The following is a 16,772-nucleotide window of genomic DNA, read 5'->3' as shown; positions in this document are numbered from 1 at the left end:
ATTCCTTTCAACCCAGAAACATCACAATCTATGAGAACGAGAAGGGCAGGGGAAAGAAAGGGGCGATGGGGTGGAGGAAGGTTAGGGGACTTCGATCTGAACTTGAGGAGGCTCGGCCAGAGAAACTTTCTCCTCCTCCTCCTCCTCCTCCTCCTCCTCCTCCTCTCGTCCCCTCCCCCACCTCCCCGCTGAGTGCGGGCCTGTGGGTGAGGAGGAGGAGCCCTCAAGGGCACTTCCGCTCCACGCACTGCTTCCCGCCTTCTTCGTATTCCTGCTTGGAGATCCACATCTGCTGGAAAGTGCCCTGGGTGCGGGAGACGACGTCGGCGGTGAGGGAGGCCCCGGAGGAGTAGGGGAAAGCGCCTCCCACCTTCCACCTGTGCAGCCTCAGCCACTGGAAATCTTCTTCCTGGCCTCTCCCGACCCCATCCTCAGGCCAACCTCCCTTTGGCAACGACCTCCCCAACCCCAACTCCCACCCCCCATCCTCCCAACAACGCCTTCATATTCTGGGGGCGAATACCCTCCTTCATATCGTTTCAATCATAATGTTGATTCGTTCAACAAGCATTTATTGTGCACCTGTCTACGCTGGGCCAGGCGCTGTTTTTGAGCTGGGGGTGGGGGTGGAATTAACAGCCCTAGGCCAGCCAGCCAGTCTCCCAGCAACACCCCCTACTGCGCGCGCACACACACACACACGCAGGCACACACTCATTCCCCCTCCACCAGGCATCCTGTCGTGTTCTCAGGACTTACAAACTGGTCATGTCTTCCTTCATTCGCAAGAAAATTCTACCCTCACCATTCCTGTACCACCTAACTTGTGAAGGCATTGTCTTCATTCTGGTGCCCCACCTCCCGAGTGAAACTTGCCCCATGAGGATCTCCTGCACTGGGCACTTCAGACTGTCTCTTCTCTTTGATGGTTGCTCTGTCTCTGCCTGAAAATTGGTGCCTGTGTCCATGGTTCTGTCCATTTTTCTCTCCTTGGCTCACAGAACAAGGTTTCCTGGACCAGCTCATCCACTCCGGGTGACTTCTCATGACCACCCCTCCCCCAATTTCCCATTTCCCTTGCAGATCTCAGTGCTGAGTAACAGCCAAATATTCAGCTGTCTTTTGGAAACCTCTTATGAGTGTCCCTCAGGACCTTACACTCAACGTATCTGCCCCTGAGTTTATCATCTGTCCCCAGGTCTGGCCCAAACCTGCTTCTATGGTCTTTCTCACCTTCTAAACTAGCACTGTCCAATAGAATGGCAACTAGCCACAAGTGTTATTGAGCACTTGAAATGTGGCTGGTCCAAATTGAGATGTGCTCTATGTAAGATACACACTGGATATTGAAGATGAAGTCCAGAAAAAAGAATGTAAAATATCTCAATAACTTTTATATTGATCATACATTGAAATATCTTGGATATATTGGAATAAATAAAATATACATTTTTTAAACTTAATTTCACCTGATTCTTTGGACTCCCTTAAATATGGTTACTAGAAAATTTTAAATTGCATATGTGACTCACATTATATTCCTAGCAAACAGAGCTGCTGGAAGCTAGCACCCTGAGCCTCACCCTGGACTCCATCTCTCTTGCTTCTTGTATCCACTTCTTGGTCAAACCCCATTCACAGTGGAGACCACTGAGCCCAAGTGAGCTTACCAAACCAACATTCGACTGTCTGTCCACTGCCTTTGGCCTTGCCTGCCTCTCCTCATGGTCCAAGCACTCTCTCACCCTCTTTGCCTCATGAGTTCTTACTCAGTCTTCCCATCTCAGTTTGAATGTTCCTTACAGTCTCTCCATGGCCCCTGAACTGGATCAGGTCATTCCTTAAAGGAATACCCTCACATTTCGTGGTGACTTCTTGTTTAATGATCTGGGCCTCTAAGACTGCCCCAGCTCACGGAGGCAGGGACTGTGGCAGGCCGTCTGTTTACTTCCAGCACACAGGATGCCCACCACAACTGTGTGTGGCTGATGCGCTCAGCCCTGAGCTAACTTCAAATTATTAGCCTCCTGCCTTTCTGACCCTTATTTTCATCTCCCTGGGGGATCCCCCTCTAGCGGATGTCCTCCTTGTCCTGCTATGCCTCTGCCCCTCTGTGTGGCTAACACCCTCCAGATGCAGTTTACATCTCCAGCTCCCTGCTCAGCACCTTGCTTCTGCCCCAGCAGCAGGTCCAAAGTGAACTCACCGCCGACTGCCCCAGAACCAGCCTGCCTGCCTCCTTCTATCTGTCCCGTGCTCTTCACCCCTCTCTACAGTTCTGTGACAATATAGCCTCCTTGCAAGGCCCCTCGCATCCGGATCACACCCAGATCCCCAAAGACATAGTCGTCTCAAACATGCCTGTGACTGTCACCCAGCCTTGCCCAACAACTTCAGTGTCTCCTCTTTGCTGAGTACAGTGGGTGCCTCACCCTGGCACACAAAGCCACCATAATCTTATCCCAGCAAACCTCTCCCGTCCCTCTGCTCCCTGATTTGTGTCCTGATGGAACATTAACCCTTCTGGGAGCACCAACTGCTCTTCCTCAAAAATAAATATTTGTTGAATGAATAAGTGAGGAGGTAGGCAAGGCACTGGTGCTGCCTGGGGCTGCCCCTTTCACACGGTCAGAGCCAGGCCAGACCCCTTCCCACTCACCAGTGAGGCCAAGATGGAGCCTCCAATCCAGGGGCTGAATTTGCGCTCCATGGTGCTATTGCTGGCAATGAGTTTCAGCCGCATGCTCTGGGGGCAAAGAAGGGCTGGGGGAAACAGACGCCTAGGTTCTGGGAAAGGACAGGGCTAGGGGTGAGGAAGACTGGGAAGGCACAAGGGGAGGGATCTGTTCTGGTGGCCGGAACACTAGATGTTTGGAAAGAAGGAAGGACTTGGTCTTGAAGGACTAACCCTGGACTGGAGTCCAGGGCCCTAGCTGGGGGTGGGCTCCTACCGGTGGGGTCTTCTGGGAAAGCTCTCGATTGAGCCTGTCAGTGAAGCCCTGAAGCAGTGTGTTTCCACCAGTGACAATGACACTGCCGTATAGGCCCTGAGAGCAGGGAGGAGGAGTAAGCAGACAGACAACAGCCCGTCCCTGTCTTCCCGCTTCTCCTATAGGCCCTTTGCTCAGCCGCAGGCTCTGGCCTCACCGGGCGGATGTCGATGTCACACATGCCGATGCTGGTTGTCACCACGTGGCCCACACCTAACATGGTGTTCCCTGAGAGGCCCTGCAGAGAAAGGTTACCTGGACTTTGGGCCCTCTGCTCCCTCTCCCCAGACCCCTCTGACCCTTCCCAGCCTCCCCCACACCTTGGCATCCAGGGACCCCAGCCAGCCCCACCACAGTGCCCTCCAGCCAGCCCAACCTTGACATTGGAGGGATCAAACAGGCCCTCTGGGATGCGGAGTCGCTCAGCGCCGTAATCGGTGTTGTAGCCATTGGGCATCTCATAATGCACTGTGGGCATTTGTGCAGCCACCCTGTCCAGGAAGAAGCAAGACTTTGAGGTACTCACAAAGGATAGAGGTCCCCTCTGAGCCCCAGGTCCTCTCTCCTACATGCCACCTCCCCCAGCTGTAGGCCCCACTCACTGCTCGTCGTAGGGAGAGTCTGAGACCTGCAGCACAGAGGCCTGGAAGTCCTGGATCACCTCCTGAGAACCCAAGGAGGTGGTGAGGGTCAGCCACCCTCCTCAGCACCCCCCAACCCACTTGCAGGGCCTTTGTCCCTTCCCTTCCATTCATGGTGGGGGACTAGCAGCTAAGGAGGAGTGTTTCGGCGGACTTTCTTCAGTGCCTCACATTGCACATGTAGTTATGCCAAGACTTGGAAACCTGGGGTAGCTTCTCCTTCTTCTTCCAGTTTGGGGGGGCACCCTCTCGTACAGGCTCCTGTGGGGGCACAGTCTATGAGCACCCTTCCTCATCCCACACTTGCCCAGCCCACCCTGACCACACCAGCATTCCCAGCACTTGCTGGCTCCGCAACTAACAGGCACTGGGCTTTATGCTGTGTGGCCAAGAGATGCTTCTCTCCTTCCCTGTTAGAGGAGGGATAATGGGGAGATCCACACATGCAATGGCTACAGCTAATCTGAAAAGCCTGGATCAGAGAAAGCTGAAGGAACAGGAAATAGAGTGGGAAGCCAGAACCTTAAGGAAGCAGCCTTTACTGAGCCATGTTCCATCGGGTAGTCCAGGGAAGTCCCTTGCATGCAGTATCTCATTTGACACAGCAGCCTTATGCACTATTATTCCACTTTACAAGGGTAAAAAATGAGGCTTGGGAACCTTCAGTCTCATGCTTTAGGCCACACAGCTCTTACATGGCAGAAGTAGACCTTGAACCTGAGTCTATTGGACCCCAGAACTCACCACACTGGCCCTCCATATCCTGCTACCAGCTGGCTGTGTGACCTAGGCCACATCCCTCAGCCTGTCTGGATCTCTGAGGCCTTGATTGTAAGTTGAGAAACTGGACCCAGGGTCCTAGGGGGGCCCTGCTGTCCTCCGCTCTTCTATCTAATGAGTCAGTGGACCGACAGTTGTAAGGTGGGCGCCCGGAATGCCCCAGAGGCCCCACCTTGGCTGCAATCATGTAAGGTGGGATGATGTCAATAGCCATTTCTTGGAAGAGCTCCCGGCACTGCATGGAGATGAAGTCCCCTGCCAGGGGTGACTTGACGATGCCTAGAAGGGGAGGCGTTGTCAGGGCCTGGTCTCTCAAGGCACCCCCAACCTTGGCTGAAGCCCCACCTTGCTGCAGGACGTAGCCATCATGCACTGGAATGGCTGTGGTGTGGGTGGCCCCACTGTCCAGCACCAGGCCCGTGGAGCGTCCATTTGCAAAGCTGGCATGGGATGGGTAGGTCAAAGAGAGAGCAGCAGCAAATGCCAGGACAGGGACCCAGGTCTGACCTGGTCACTCCCTGCTATCCTGAGGTCCAACCCATTCCCAGTCTGCAAATTTCTCCTGGTTTTTGACCCATCTGCTGGAGGAAGGCTCCTGAGACCCCTGCTACTTTTCTGTCTGAATCACAATATCTTCCCCTCTACTCCTCCCTTCTGAGCTCCCAGACTCTCTTTAGTCTTGGTTTTATGTCCTACAGACTCCTTGAAATTAGGGACCATATTGCCCCAGTGCCTAGCAAGGTAGATCCTTAAGAAAAATAAATTAGTTAATGCTGATTAGTGGTTTGGGAAGGAAACTCCTCTCTGTTGTATACCCCTTCTTCCTCTCTTTTGCCCCAGCCCTTCTGTCTACTTGGCCCAAATCTCTCTCTCTCTTTCTCTCTCTCTCTCTCTCTTTCTCTGCTGAATCTGATCAAGAAATGGGAAGTGACTGCTGATCTGGCCAACTCAAGGTCCAAGGCATTTAGCCCACAGGGGCTCTCTGTACTAATGGGGATCATGGGGGTATCTGCCCCTCCAGTACTTTATCTCCATAGAGTCAAGCCCAGCCCCCAGCTCAGCATGACACACACCCACCCTGGCCCTCCACCCAGGCAGTGCAGCTCGACCCAGAGGATACGCGGTAAGCACAGCTGTCTTGCACAAGAAGAAGGCAGGAATGTTGTACTGCTCGAACATCAGCTCCGTCAGCTTCTCCCGCTTGGCCCGTGTGTTCCACTGTGGAGAAAGTGCAGGAGGGGAGGGTTCAGGAATGGAGAGGCACAGACCTGTGCACACCCATACAATTTTGATTGGGGACACAGGTCAATCTCCTTCACCCACATAGATCTTTAGAATGTAAGAACTATAAAGAATTTTAAAGATCAAAATCCAACATAGCTGAAGAAGACAAAACTCAGAGAAAGATAATGACTTGCCCAAGATCACACAGAAAGCTCTTAGTAGAGATGGGACTAGAGTCATAGTCTCTTGACTCCTGGTCCAGTGTTCTTTATTGTACAATATACACACTTCAGGCTCCTCCCAGACTCCAATACATTTCTCTTCTTCCCCCATTCTAATCATTTCAGGGGCAAGAAAGCTGGAGATATTTCTGGGTAAAAATGGTGGATTAAATACAAACATCGATTTTATTCCCTTCCACGATTCCAGCAAAACTATAATAAAGGGGCAATTAAAAAAGACACAAACCCACAAAAAACCAACAAACACATGAAAGATGCTCAACATTAATGGCGATTAGGGAAAATAAAAAGCACAATGAGATACCACTTTACACCCACTAGGATGGCAATGATAATTTGAAAAGAAAATAACAAGTGTTGGAAAGTATGTGGAGAAATTGAAGTCATTGTCCATTGCTAGTGGGAAAGTAAAATGGTTCAGCCACTGTGGAAACCAATTGGCAGTTCCTCAAAATTTTAAATATTGAATTACCATATGACCCAGCAATTCCACTCCTAGTTATATACCCAAAAGGATTAAAAATATGTACTCAAACAAATCTTGTACACAACTGTTCATAGCAGCACTATCAGCAATGGATAAATAGGAAAACAAATTGTCGTATATCCATACAATGAAATATTACTCAGCCATAATAAAAAATAAAGTACTGATATATACTACAACATGGATGAATCTCAAAAACATTAAGCTAAGTGAAAGAATACAGACTCGAAAAGTCACATATTGTATGATTCCATTTCTATGAGAAATTTAGAATAGATATATCCATAGACACAGAAAGCAGACTGATGATTGCCAAGGGCTAGAGGCAGGGAGTGGAGATAAACTGCTTTATGAAAATAGATTTTCTTTGGAGGTGATGAAAATGTTTTGGAACTAGATAGAGAAGATGGTAGCACAACATAGTGAATTAAAATGTTTAATGTTACGTCATGTGAATTTTACGAGAGAGCGAGACCCTTAAAGTTTGGGAATAATAAGGAAGGAGAAAACAGAAACCTAATTTTGAAGGTTGGAAATCAGATAGGTGAGTGGTAATTGATTTAACAGATCTGAAAATGGTGGCTCATAAGCCAGTAGTGGGGAAAAAAAAAAAAACCAAAAAAACAAAACCAAGAGCAACCTGAGTTAAATCGTAGAATCCTCACAGGGATCAGGAATTGGTAGTTCCAGGTATCTCTGGAAGTGGAGGCAAAGGAAAGCTAAAATAAGATTGTTTAAAGCTGTGCAAGTAATAGATCCCTAAACTTTCTCCCCAATGCGATGTCACTAAGCTATTGCCCACCCTAACCTCAGCAAAAGACAAAAAACAAAAAACAAAAAACCTGGAAGTTTACTCTAAACAGAGTAAAACTGCAGACCTTTGAATTAGTGCAACACTTGACACAGTTGGGAGTGAGGATTCCATACTTAAGACGGGGAGATAAGTGATGCCAGGCATATGGAATGCTGAGAACATCAGCCCTATCCTCTCTCTTGGTTCTCAGAATGCGGGTGGCCAGGCCTGTCTTTAAGGTGGTAGTCTTTCCTGTGGGTTACATCAAAGATCAAAAGATTCCAATTATCAGAGGCTGCCTAACAAACATCCCAGTCAGATCAACTTCTAGCAAAGATCATAGGCAACAGTCTCCTGCCCCACACACCTTCCTGTCAGCATTCTAGTCCCCCATCTTAATCATAAGCAGACAACCAAGGATTTTTATAAATCTAATAAAATCCTCTAAAGTGAGATAGAGACCCTCAAAAAGGGCAGGGAAAAAAAAAACAACTTTGAAGGACGGAGTTTATACAGGGGTACGAAAACTTTCAAAAGCAAAACAAAAATTTATAATATTCTTATCAGATAACAGATGATATTGCACCCATGAAACAAGAATAGGATGCTCTAAAAAATGACATTTGTGTAACAAAAAAAGAGCTCCTGAAAATTAAAAATACACAAGCATAAATGAAAAACTCAGTAAAAGGGTTAAAAAATAAAACTGAGGGAATATCTTGGAAATAGAGGGAAAAAAATATAGTGGTGGAAAAGATACAAAAATTAGAGAACCAGTTCAAGAGGTAAAAAATCCAAATAATAAGACTTCCCAAAAGAGAGAACAAAGAAAATTGAGATAAATAAGTAATTTAAGTTACTAAATTGAATAATTATTGAATTTTTTGTCACTGAAAGACATAGGTTTCTAGATTTAAGGGACCCACTGAATTTCTACAGTAGTGATTTTCAACATTTTTAATCTCATGGCACACATAAACTAATTACTAAAATTCTGTAGCACACCAAAAAAAATTTTTTTTTGCCGATCTGACAAAAAAATATAGGTATATTTTAAATTTATTCACACTGGTGGCTATTGCTGTGTCGGTTGTTGTCATTTTTTTTAAATTTGACAATCTAATGGAAAAGAAGTTGGTGCCCCTTACTAAATAGTCAGATATTGCGTGTTTTAAAAATTCTTGTGGCACACTGTTCGAAAATTGCTGATCTAGAGCCATGGATGAAAATAAACCAATGTAATAGTGTGAAATTATAGAAAACTGAGGACAAAGTGAAAATTTTATAAACTTTGAGGAAAAAATACATCAAAAAATCAGAAATTAGATGTTTTCTGCCTTCTTGATGACAACAATAGATGCTGGAAGACAATAGAGAAGTTCCTTCAAGATTGTGAAGAATAATGAGTTCCAATTTGGATTGTTATACCTAGCTAAGCTAGTAATACAAGGTCAGACATGCAAGGTCTCAAAAAGTTTACTTCCTGTGACTTCTCTAAGATAATTACTGAAGGATATGCTCAATGAAAATAATGGAGTAAATCAAGAAAAGGAGTCATGAGATACTGGTAACAGGACTTTTAACACAGAAGAGAAGCAAAGGGATTCTCTATGATGATGGTGAAGGGACATGTCAAGATGACAGCTATTTTCTCTGTGGAGAAGGCAACCAGCCCAAAATGGAGCAAATCAGTGGGCTCTTGGAGAGATCTTTTTCAAGAAGATGAAATTGATAGAATGCCTAAAGGAAGTGAAGTTTTGAGAAAAATATAAACAATGGATGAATAATTTAGGGTCACACTATTAAGTAGATAGAAACCTATGCAAAATAAAAATCAAGACAATTTTTAGTTCTAGGAAAAACAAAAGGTTGTGCAGAAAAGGAAAAGTAACCATAGCTTACTGCCTGGCTCAACCCTGATTGGCATACATAATAACAATAGTGTAAATAATGAATATCGATCTTAGAAAAACCTAAAATACAACTGTACTTAAAAGTGGGAGTAAGAAAGATGTGTGGTGTGGGCTGGGGGAGGAAAGAGAGCTAAATGCTTATTTTCCATAGTTGGAAATCCACAGATAATGCCTAAAACTAAAAAAGCAATTTAGGTATGTTATTTAGAAATATGAAAGAAAATGACAAAAACAAGCTAAAAGAGAGAAAAGCCGTTGCCTCTGGAAAAGAGGAAATGGAAGGAGGGTGTTAATGGCAGTTTTTTTCCTTAACATACTTTATAAGGAAAATTGATTCTTTATATGCATACATAACATTGACAGACATTTAAGTTAAAAGCCCAAAAAAGGACTTGACCAGGAAAAAAAAAAGTTGATAAGGCTGACAGGGAGAAGGGTGAGTAAATAGAGTAGGAGGAGAGACAGGGATGGAGACTGAACCAGGGAGGAAGGAAAGTGGTTGAAGAGGATGTGGTTGGAAGGAAAGTCTGAAAATTGAGGTGGAGTGATTGATGGCAGTGGCTTGAGGAGAGAGGTGAATGGCTGGTCCACAGAGTTGCCCTAGGGGCTGGTTGAGGCACTTACCGGGGCCTCGGACATGAGCACTGGATGCAGGTTGGGCTCCGACTTGACGTGTTTGCTGTAGGTGTGATCCAGGATGGCACGGAAGCACTCCCAGTCCTCGACTGGGGACAGGAGACCAGCCGGAAGAGATGAGAGTGGGCAGGAAGGGGTCCAGAGAAAGGAAGGGAAGTAAGGGAAAGACCAAGTCCAGGGGAGGGGAAATGAGACCAGCTCCAGTGGAAATCCCCCTTTCCCAGATATCTGGCGAGGTCCCGGGGCTGGGAACTGGGCAGCTGTGGGAAGCAGTGGGGGGAACTCTAGGCCCTGGGTAGCTGCAAGGAAAACTCCATGAGTGTGGGATGCTGTGTCCCGGGTTGTGGGTTGGGCTCCAGGTCTGTGTCAGGAGGTGCTGGGTGGGGGCCCCTTACTCATGCCATTTTTGAGAGGTGACATGACCTCTGCTCCATCCCGAGGCACATGCAGGGCGTTGGTGTCGATGTGAAAGATCTTCCCTTTCTTCTCTTTCTCTCCCTCCAACTCCAGCCCGCCCCCCTCCTCCGCAGCCAGCAGCCCCACTGTGGTAGGGAAGTCAGCCTGGAGGGGTGAACCGGCAGGAAGTGGGATCAACCTTTTGTCCCAGGCCAAGCCCTTGGCAGGGCCCTCAGCCCGCCCCTGGGTTTACTTCCATATTCCCGCTTAGCAAAGCTTCTTTCTGGGCTGTGAAAGCCCTGCGTTTCCGAGAAGGCTGGAGGGGAGTCAGGCCCTAGGATTTGAGAAGGGGGCTGGAAGGCTCACCTTGGGGCAGTCCTCCCCAGCGTACCCAGCGCGGACTGAGAAGGAGCCAATGTCAAAGACCAGCGCCCCCACCTCATCTGTGCGGAGAGACAGGCCTGTGAGGAGGTCTCTCCCAAACTCTCTCCCCCTGAATAGTTCCGAGGAGAGGTCAAGGCAGAGCCATAGTCTCGCCACTTTCAACACTGGCTGGGGCAGGTAGGGGCTCGACCTGAAGTCCGGGGTTCTGGGAGTGGGGGGATCAAGCTTCCAGAGTCCCTTCTTGCCCCGTGGCCTTGATCAGGGCCACTTTCCTTGCTGGCGAGGAAGGGGCCGGGTGTCGGACGGTGGTGGGTCGAAGGGTGGAGAGGCTGGGCCGGGTGCGCGAGAGTAGGGGAGGACCAAAGGTAGAACGGCGCAGAACCCAAACCCGGGGCTGGACCTATTCGACAGCCGAGGTGACAGGCCCCGGAGTGCCCTGAGCTTGGGTCGCGCCAGTTCGGGCCGCAGGGCTGCAAGTGAAGCCGCGCCAGGCTTGGGAGACCGAAACCGGAGGCTCGCTCACCTCCGCCGTAGACGCCCCCGCTCATAGTGCCCTCTTAGCGCAGCTCGCGGCCCGTGGGCGGCGGTGGGATCAGCACCGAGGCGGCCGGACAGCTCCCGGGATCCCGGGCGGGGCGGGGCGGGGCTCTGGGCGGCCAATCAGGAGGCCGGATCCCCCCACCCCCAAAAGCACCGCGGATTGGCTACGGGGAGAGACAATAACCCAGCCAGGGGCCGCTGCTTTAAAGGGACAGACACCGCCACATTAGGTGGCGGAGAGAGATAATCCGGTGGTTAGCAAGGACGTTGAGACTGGCCCTAAGTGACAGGCAGGCAGAGAACAGGAGTGCTCAAGAGATGGAGACCCTGTCCATCCAGAAACCAGGACTTCGCAAGATGACTGCTGGGGCCCCCCGCTTTCTTTTCAAAAGGAGGTCAACCTTTTGCTGGTGTAGCTCAGTGGACTGAGCACCAGCCTGCGAACCAAAGGATAGGCAGTTTGATTCCCAGGCAGGGCACATGGCTGAGTTGTGGGCCAGGTCCCCGGTAGGGGGCATATGAAATGCAACTATACATTGATTTTTCTCTCCCTTTCTCCCTCCCTCCCCTCTCTAAAAATAAACAAATAACATCTTTAAAACGGAGTCAAGGATAAATAAAATCTTTTAAAAAGAAGGGAAGGGAGGGAGAAAGAGAGGGAGAGAAACATCAGTGTGTCGTTGCCTCTCACGCATCCCCTGCTGGGGACCTGGCCCACAACTCAGCCATGTGCCCTGACTGGGAATTGAACCGCAACACTTTGGTTTGCAGGCCGGCACTCAATTCACTCAGGCAGGGCTAAAATCTTTTAAAAAATAAAAATAAAATGGGATCAAGGAGAGGACGCCATAGGCCAGGAGAGTCGTCCACTCTCAGGCTCCAGAGAAAGGTCCTGCCATACCTAGGCCTGAATGAAATCACCAGGAGAAAAAGGGAAGAAGGAGAGGGAGATGTGCGGGAGGGTGAGTGTCTCCTTCTCCATTTCTATTCTTGTCCTTCTGATGGCCCTTTTTTCCTTTACCATCCCCTGGTACCTGGGCCTTATACATATACACGTGTACACATTTGTATACACATTCACACATTGTGCTCAGCTAACCCAGCTTTACCTTCCTTTCCCTATCCCTCTACTTTCATCTGTTCTCCTCAGAAGGCATTTATCAAGTAAGCCACTAGAAGGCTCCTGGATTCTTCTGGGCTCCTGTCATGAAGCCACCTCCACAGCAGTTTTGATAGCGAAGGTGAGGGAGCAACTCTGACAGCCTGGCTTAGCTGTGAGGCTTTTAAGTGAGCATGTGTGTAGGTGTGTGCATATGCATAATGCATGTATACATATGTGCATATGAATACATGTGTGTTGGGGGCACTGCCACCTACTTGTTTGGAGGTGGGAAGAGCATTAAGATCAGAGGTGGCAGAGGAAGAAGATACTGTGTGACAGCAGCATGCTCCTGAAGACTCTGCTCACCAGATGCCCACTCTGGAAGGACAGATGGTTTTAGCTGGCTCATTGGTAACCCCCTGGCAACATGAGTATTTTACATGCCGTGGGTTTGCTCCAAGTCCAGGCCTGGCTCCCCAGACTGGGGGAGTCCAGGTTTTAGTAAGAGGGATGAGTTATAGGGGAGAAAGCCAACTCAAGAGCTGAGAAATTGAAATATTCTTGAGTGACATTACATCAGTCACTCAAGGCTGCTATCAATTGAGGACTGGATAAACTGGATGAGCCCCTTAACCTCTCAATATCTCCATTGTTTCCTCTTTTAAAATGCTGATGTGAGGACTAAAGGGATACTGAAGAGGAAATTGATTCCATTTACAGTCTTCATGTCTTCTTTTGTGACATTTAATGATGTTCCTTCAGTTCTTCCTATAAGTTCACCTTGTCAATTCCCATTACCCCCTCTCCCACCTTACTCTGGATCTCACATTAAGAAACTGCCCCAGTTGAAAGAAACCTTACTGATCCAATTCCTAGATTTTACAGGAATTTCCCCAGATAAAGGAGAAGCCCTGACTTGGGTGACATAGCCAAGTGGGACAGAGCGAGGGCTAGAACTCACATCTGTTATCAGCCAGCTGACAGATGACCTTGTTTCATAACCCCTCTGTGTCCCTTTCTAAACTTCACTGTGACCATCTGTAGGACAGTTGTAGGACTCAATCCGATGCCAGAATCAAGTGCTTGGCTAAGATCTGGGCATAAAAGACTATTCAGTAGACTCCAGGTCCCAAGAAGGTGCCTGGGGAGTTTTTGAAACTTTAATGTTATTATTTATAAATTAGAAATCTACCATCTATCTGGTAATGAGAAGTCCCTCTGATAATGTTCTTGCAATGGTGGGTGGAAAAACTAGTTAGCTAACTACAAGTCTAGACTTGATTTACCTCCCAGCCAATCTTGATTTTGTCATGGGATCTGACATGCTAGTCTACTGTATTATGGAAGTAGTTAAAGTTTACTGATGTATTTAATTCATCCATTCATTGATTTAACAAGCATCTTTTATACCTACCATGTGCCAGGCATTGTGTGTGGCATGGGAATACTGAAGTGCCTATAAGATACATCCCAGCTCTCAGGGAGTTTGGGTGTAGTGGGGAGCTCAGATATGCATGGAAGTGGGATGAAATGGAGGCCCAAGGAGGGAGGGGCCACCTGTTTCTGAGAGCCCAGGGAGGCTTCTAGGAGTAAAGTTTGAGCTGAACTGTGAAGGATAAATAGGGGTCCACTGGTGAACAAGGTGGTAAATGTCTACCTCACAGAGAATAGCATGTGCGAAGGTCTAGAGTCATGAACATTTCTGGCATATGAGAAAATTGTTAGGAGCTTGGTCCAGAAGGAGGATTGGATATGAACTGGTAGCTGAAACCACTGTCAGGAAGAGATTAGACTGGAAAAGTACTAAAAGAGCAATTCATTCATGCCTGAACTCTATTTTTATTTAGCAAACACAAGGCATCTACTATGTGCCAGGCACTGTTATAAATGCTTTACAAATATTAAGTAATTTAGTCCTCATAATGACCTGATTATTATTGGCATTTTGCAGGGGAAACAGAGGCATGGAGATGTTAAATGACTTGCCCCAGGTCACTCAGTTGATAAATGACAACTGAGATTTGAAGTGTGACAAGTACTGATCCTGGGGGAAATGTTGTCATGCTTCTATACATTCATAGATGGTCTCTAGGCGCCTGATAGACACTGGGAATAAAACAGCTTATGTAATTTGATGTGATTCTCATCATGTTTAATGTCTATCCTGGAAGAGAGATAATTAAACAGTTAATTCAGTAAAGTCATCTGGAAGTTCTCACTTTCCAGGCCCACATTCAGGTTGGCCAAATCTGAGCACCTGGTAATGACATCAAAGTTAGTAGGGCCAGGACCCTCAGACCCCACAACTTGGAAATGACTTAGCATATTGTGAGGGTGTGCTCATAGATTGGTGAGCTCTCCCCTAGCCCTTTGACAGATATAGCAAGTGCCTTGGCTTCATAGTGATTTCCTATCTAGGGGTGGCGAGTGCCCAGAAATAAATAGTCCAGTAAGGCTGCAATAGGAATGCAGCCAGCATTGCAGTGGGACACAAACAACACTGTGGTCAGGGAGAAAATACTGAAACTGAGCCTGAGAAAAGTGACCTGAATTTTCCCAGCTGACAGGGAAATAGAGTTGGAGTGAGGGAGGAAAGCATTTTGACTGACTAGAGGGGACAAGACCCAGGCTGTGTGTGTCATGCAAATAAGTTTGATTCTTCTCATGGAATCAATGGGGAACTATTGCATGGTTTTGGACAGCAACATTATATGTTCCAATTTGCATTTTAGAAAGATATCTCTGGGAGTGTTTTCGTAGGTTGATTAGAGGGGGTCTACATTAGAGGCCAGGAAATAGACAAAAACCAGTTGCCATACAATAGAAGGGATGGAGTTAAGCAATATACAAGAGGCAGCATTGACGAGAAGTATCCACCAGTGACATGGACAGCTAGCTTTACATCAATAGCCATCTCCCTTCTTTCTTTATTAATAATGTTGTGGCTAAGTATATGGTTAGAGACTACATTTCCCAGCCTTCCTTGCATCTGACCAACTTCTAAGATAATGGTGTCCTTAAACAGGAAAGCACTTGTGTTTCCCACTCCACACCCCTTCTCAATGGATGAGAGTCAAGTACAATAGTGGCAGCTGCCTGGGCCACAATGGACACAGAGATGAATGTTATGTGTTGAGGGTGGCAGGGATGCCCCCACAGTCCTGAAGAATCTATTTCAGGGTTGTCACTTAAGCCCCTGAATTTTTGGGACTCTGTTATAGCAGCTTGGACTATACTAACTAGTTGACCATCATTTGGATATGTGCAATGAGGAAGTGAGAAGCTGCCAGGTGGATGGTGTTAACTGGGCCAAGCAATTCAGCGACAGGGTAGGGTTGGGCAGAGTGGGGTGTGGTGGAAGAAGATTAACTTAGTTTTGAATATATTGAATGTGATATGTCTGAGAAGAGTGGTATGTAGTAAATGTTTTAACAACCAGCTCTTTGGGAAAGGGGAGCCCTGATCTGAAACATTTGCAGATTTCCATGGTGTAAATATGTCCATGGTTTAAGTTGATTAAGATGATTATAAGTTACTACTATAAACGTGACTTCTCTCAACAAGGAGGAATGGGGAAGAGGGGGTACACAATGGGATCTCGTTAGCTGGTCTGAGTTGGCACAAGCTGACTCTAGCACACCACTGTCCATGAGCATCCAGATGGAGATATTCAGTCTGCAGTTGGACATATGCCAAATCTGCACATGAAGAGAGCTGGGCTACAGATAGAAGTTTGAGAAATATGAGCAAATACGGGGTAGTTAAAGCCACAGTAATGAATAAAGTCACCAGGGAATAGCACAGAAAGTGAGAAGAGGAGGCTGAAGTCAGGATCCTGGAAAAAGCAATGTTTACAAAATGCCCTGAGGAGTGGAAGAAGTCCAAGGAGAAGCCTGAGAAAGAACAGTCAGAGGAAGGAGGAAGTATCCCATGACTTACCAGAGCCAGGTTCTCCACATGTGCTCCATGGCTTCTGCCTTCTCAGAGAAATTGATCATTCGTTGATAATCCCCTACCTCTCTGTATCCTTCACTTCCCTTACCCACCACCACACACCCTTTCTTCCCACTATCATCTAAACAAGCTCTAGTAGCTCCCATCAAAACACAAATATCTTGACTCCACATTCTCCTTCCCCACCTTTCTCTCATACCCTACCTTTCCACACACCCCCCAAGCCAAGATTCCCAAAGCCTTGGCCCCTTTGGTGTCTCCTCTGCCTCATTTCTCACCCTCTGCCCACTACAAGCAGAGCATACATTACAAATTCTCCAGCAAAGTCACCAGTGGCTTCTACTTATCCTATGTGTATTTCCCAGTGCAGTCTTGCTTCATCTCTCTGCAGCATTCGACATAATTTTACTGTTCCTTTTTTGGAATGCTTCTTTCTTTTGGTTTCCAGAACTCACATTCTTCTGATTTTCTTCTTAGCTCTCTGTCTTCTCCTTTGGCAATTTGTCCTCCTCTGCCTGACCTCTAATGTTGGAGCTCCTCAGAGCTTGGTCTTAGGCCATCTTGTCTTTTCCCTGTACCTCTTTATTACTTCATCTACTCTAAAATGCCACTCACTCTCAAGGCTCTAATCCAACCCAGACTCTTCTGCTGAGCCCCAGACCTGTTTGCACAGCCACCTACCGAACATCC

General features: G+C 47.3%; 1 protein-coding gene across 3 annotated transcripts; it reads right to left on the bottom strand.

Moving 5' to 3' along the window:
* Positions 1 to 149: 149 nt before the first annotated feature.
* On the bottom strand, positions 150 to 11,108 carry ACTL6B (actin like 6B). Of its 3 annotated transcripts, XM_054589296.1 has the most exons (14): positions 11,010 to 11,108; positions 10,469 to 10,545; positions 10,102 to 10,267; positions 9,695 to 9,795; positions 5,532 to 5,629; positions 4,757 to 4,851; positions 4,584 to 4,690; positions 3,803 to 3,892; positions 3,593 to 3,654; positions 3,367 to 3,481; positions 3,148 to 3,228; positions 2,952 to 3,047; positions 2,660 to 2,746; positions 150 to 304 (listed from the first exon to the last, which is right to left on the bottom strand). In XM_054589296.1, exons 1-14 carry the CDS (start codon positions 11,032 to 11,034, stop codon positions 224 to 226), a joined length of 1,281 nt encoding a protein of 426 aa, XP_054445271.1. In that variant the 5' UTR covers positions 11,035 to 11,108; the 3' UTR covers positions 150 to 223. The 3 variants fall into 3 exon arrangements, with proteins under 3 accessions (XP_054445271.1, XP_054445272.1, XP_054445273.1); XM_054589297.1 differs by lacking the exon at positions 3,803 to 3,892; XM_054589298.1 differs by lacking the exon at positions 11,010 to 11,108 and having other exon boundaries at positions 10,102 to 10,308; positions 10,467 to 10,545.
* Positions 11,109 to 16,772: the final 5,664 nt, after the last annotated feature.

This window comes from Pteronotus mesoamericanus, unplaced genomic scaffold, assembly GCF_021234165.1.
Source record: "Pteronotus mesoamericanus isolate MK-2021 breed Mesoamerican mustached bat unplaced genomic scaffold, CSHL_Meso_final scaffold_167, whole genome shotgun sequence".
Taxonomy (NCBI): Eukaryota; Metazoa; Chordata; class Mammalia; order Chiroptera; family Mormoopidae; genus Pteronotus; species Pteronotus mesoamericanus.
The sequence above is the reverse complement of the archived record's forward strand: the minus strand, read 5'-3'. Positions and strand labels throughout refer to the sequence as shown.

Bases quoted from the DNA above. Each gene is read 5' to 3' on its own strand.
- ACTL6B (XM_054589298.1), bottom strand. From the start codon at position 10,545: ATGAGGTGGGGGCGCTGGTCTTTGACATTGGCTCCTTCTCAGTCCGCG. The intron at 9,796-10,101 runs GTAAGGGGCCCC...TCCTGTCCCCAG, and splicing joins ACCTCTCAAAAATGGCATGA to TCGAGGACTGGGAGTGCTTC. The intron at 3,048-3,147 runs GTGAGGCCAGAG...CCCTGCTCTCAG, and splicing joins GTGACATCGACATCCGCCCG to GGCCTATACGGCAGTGTCAT.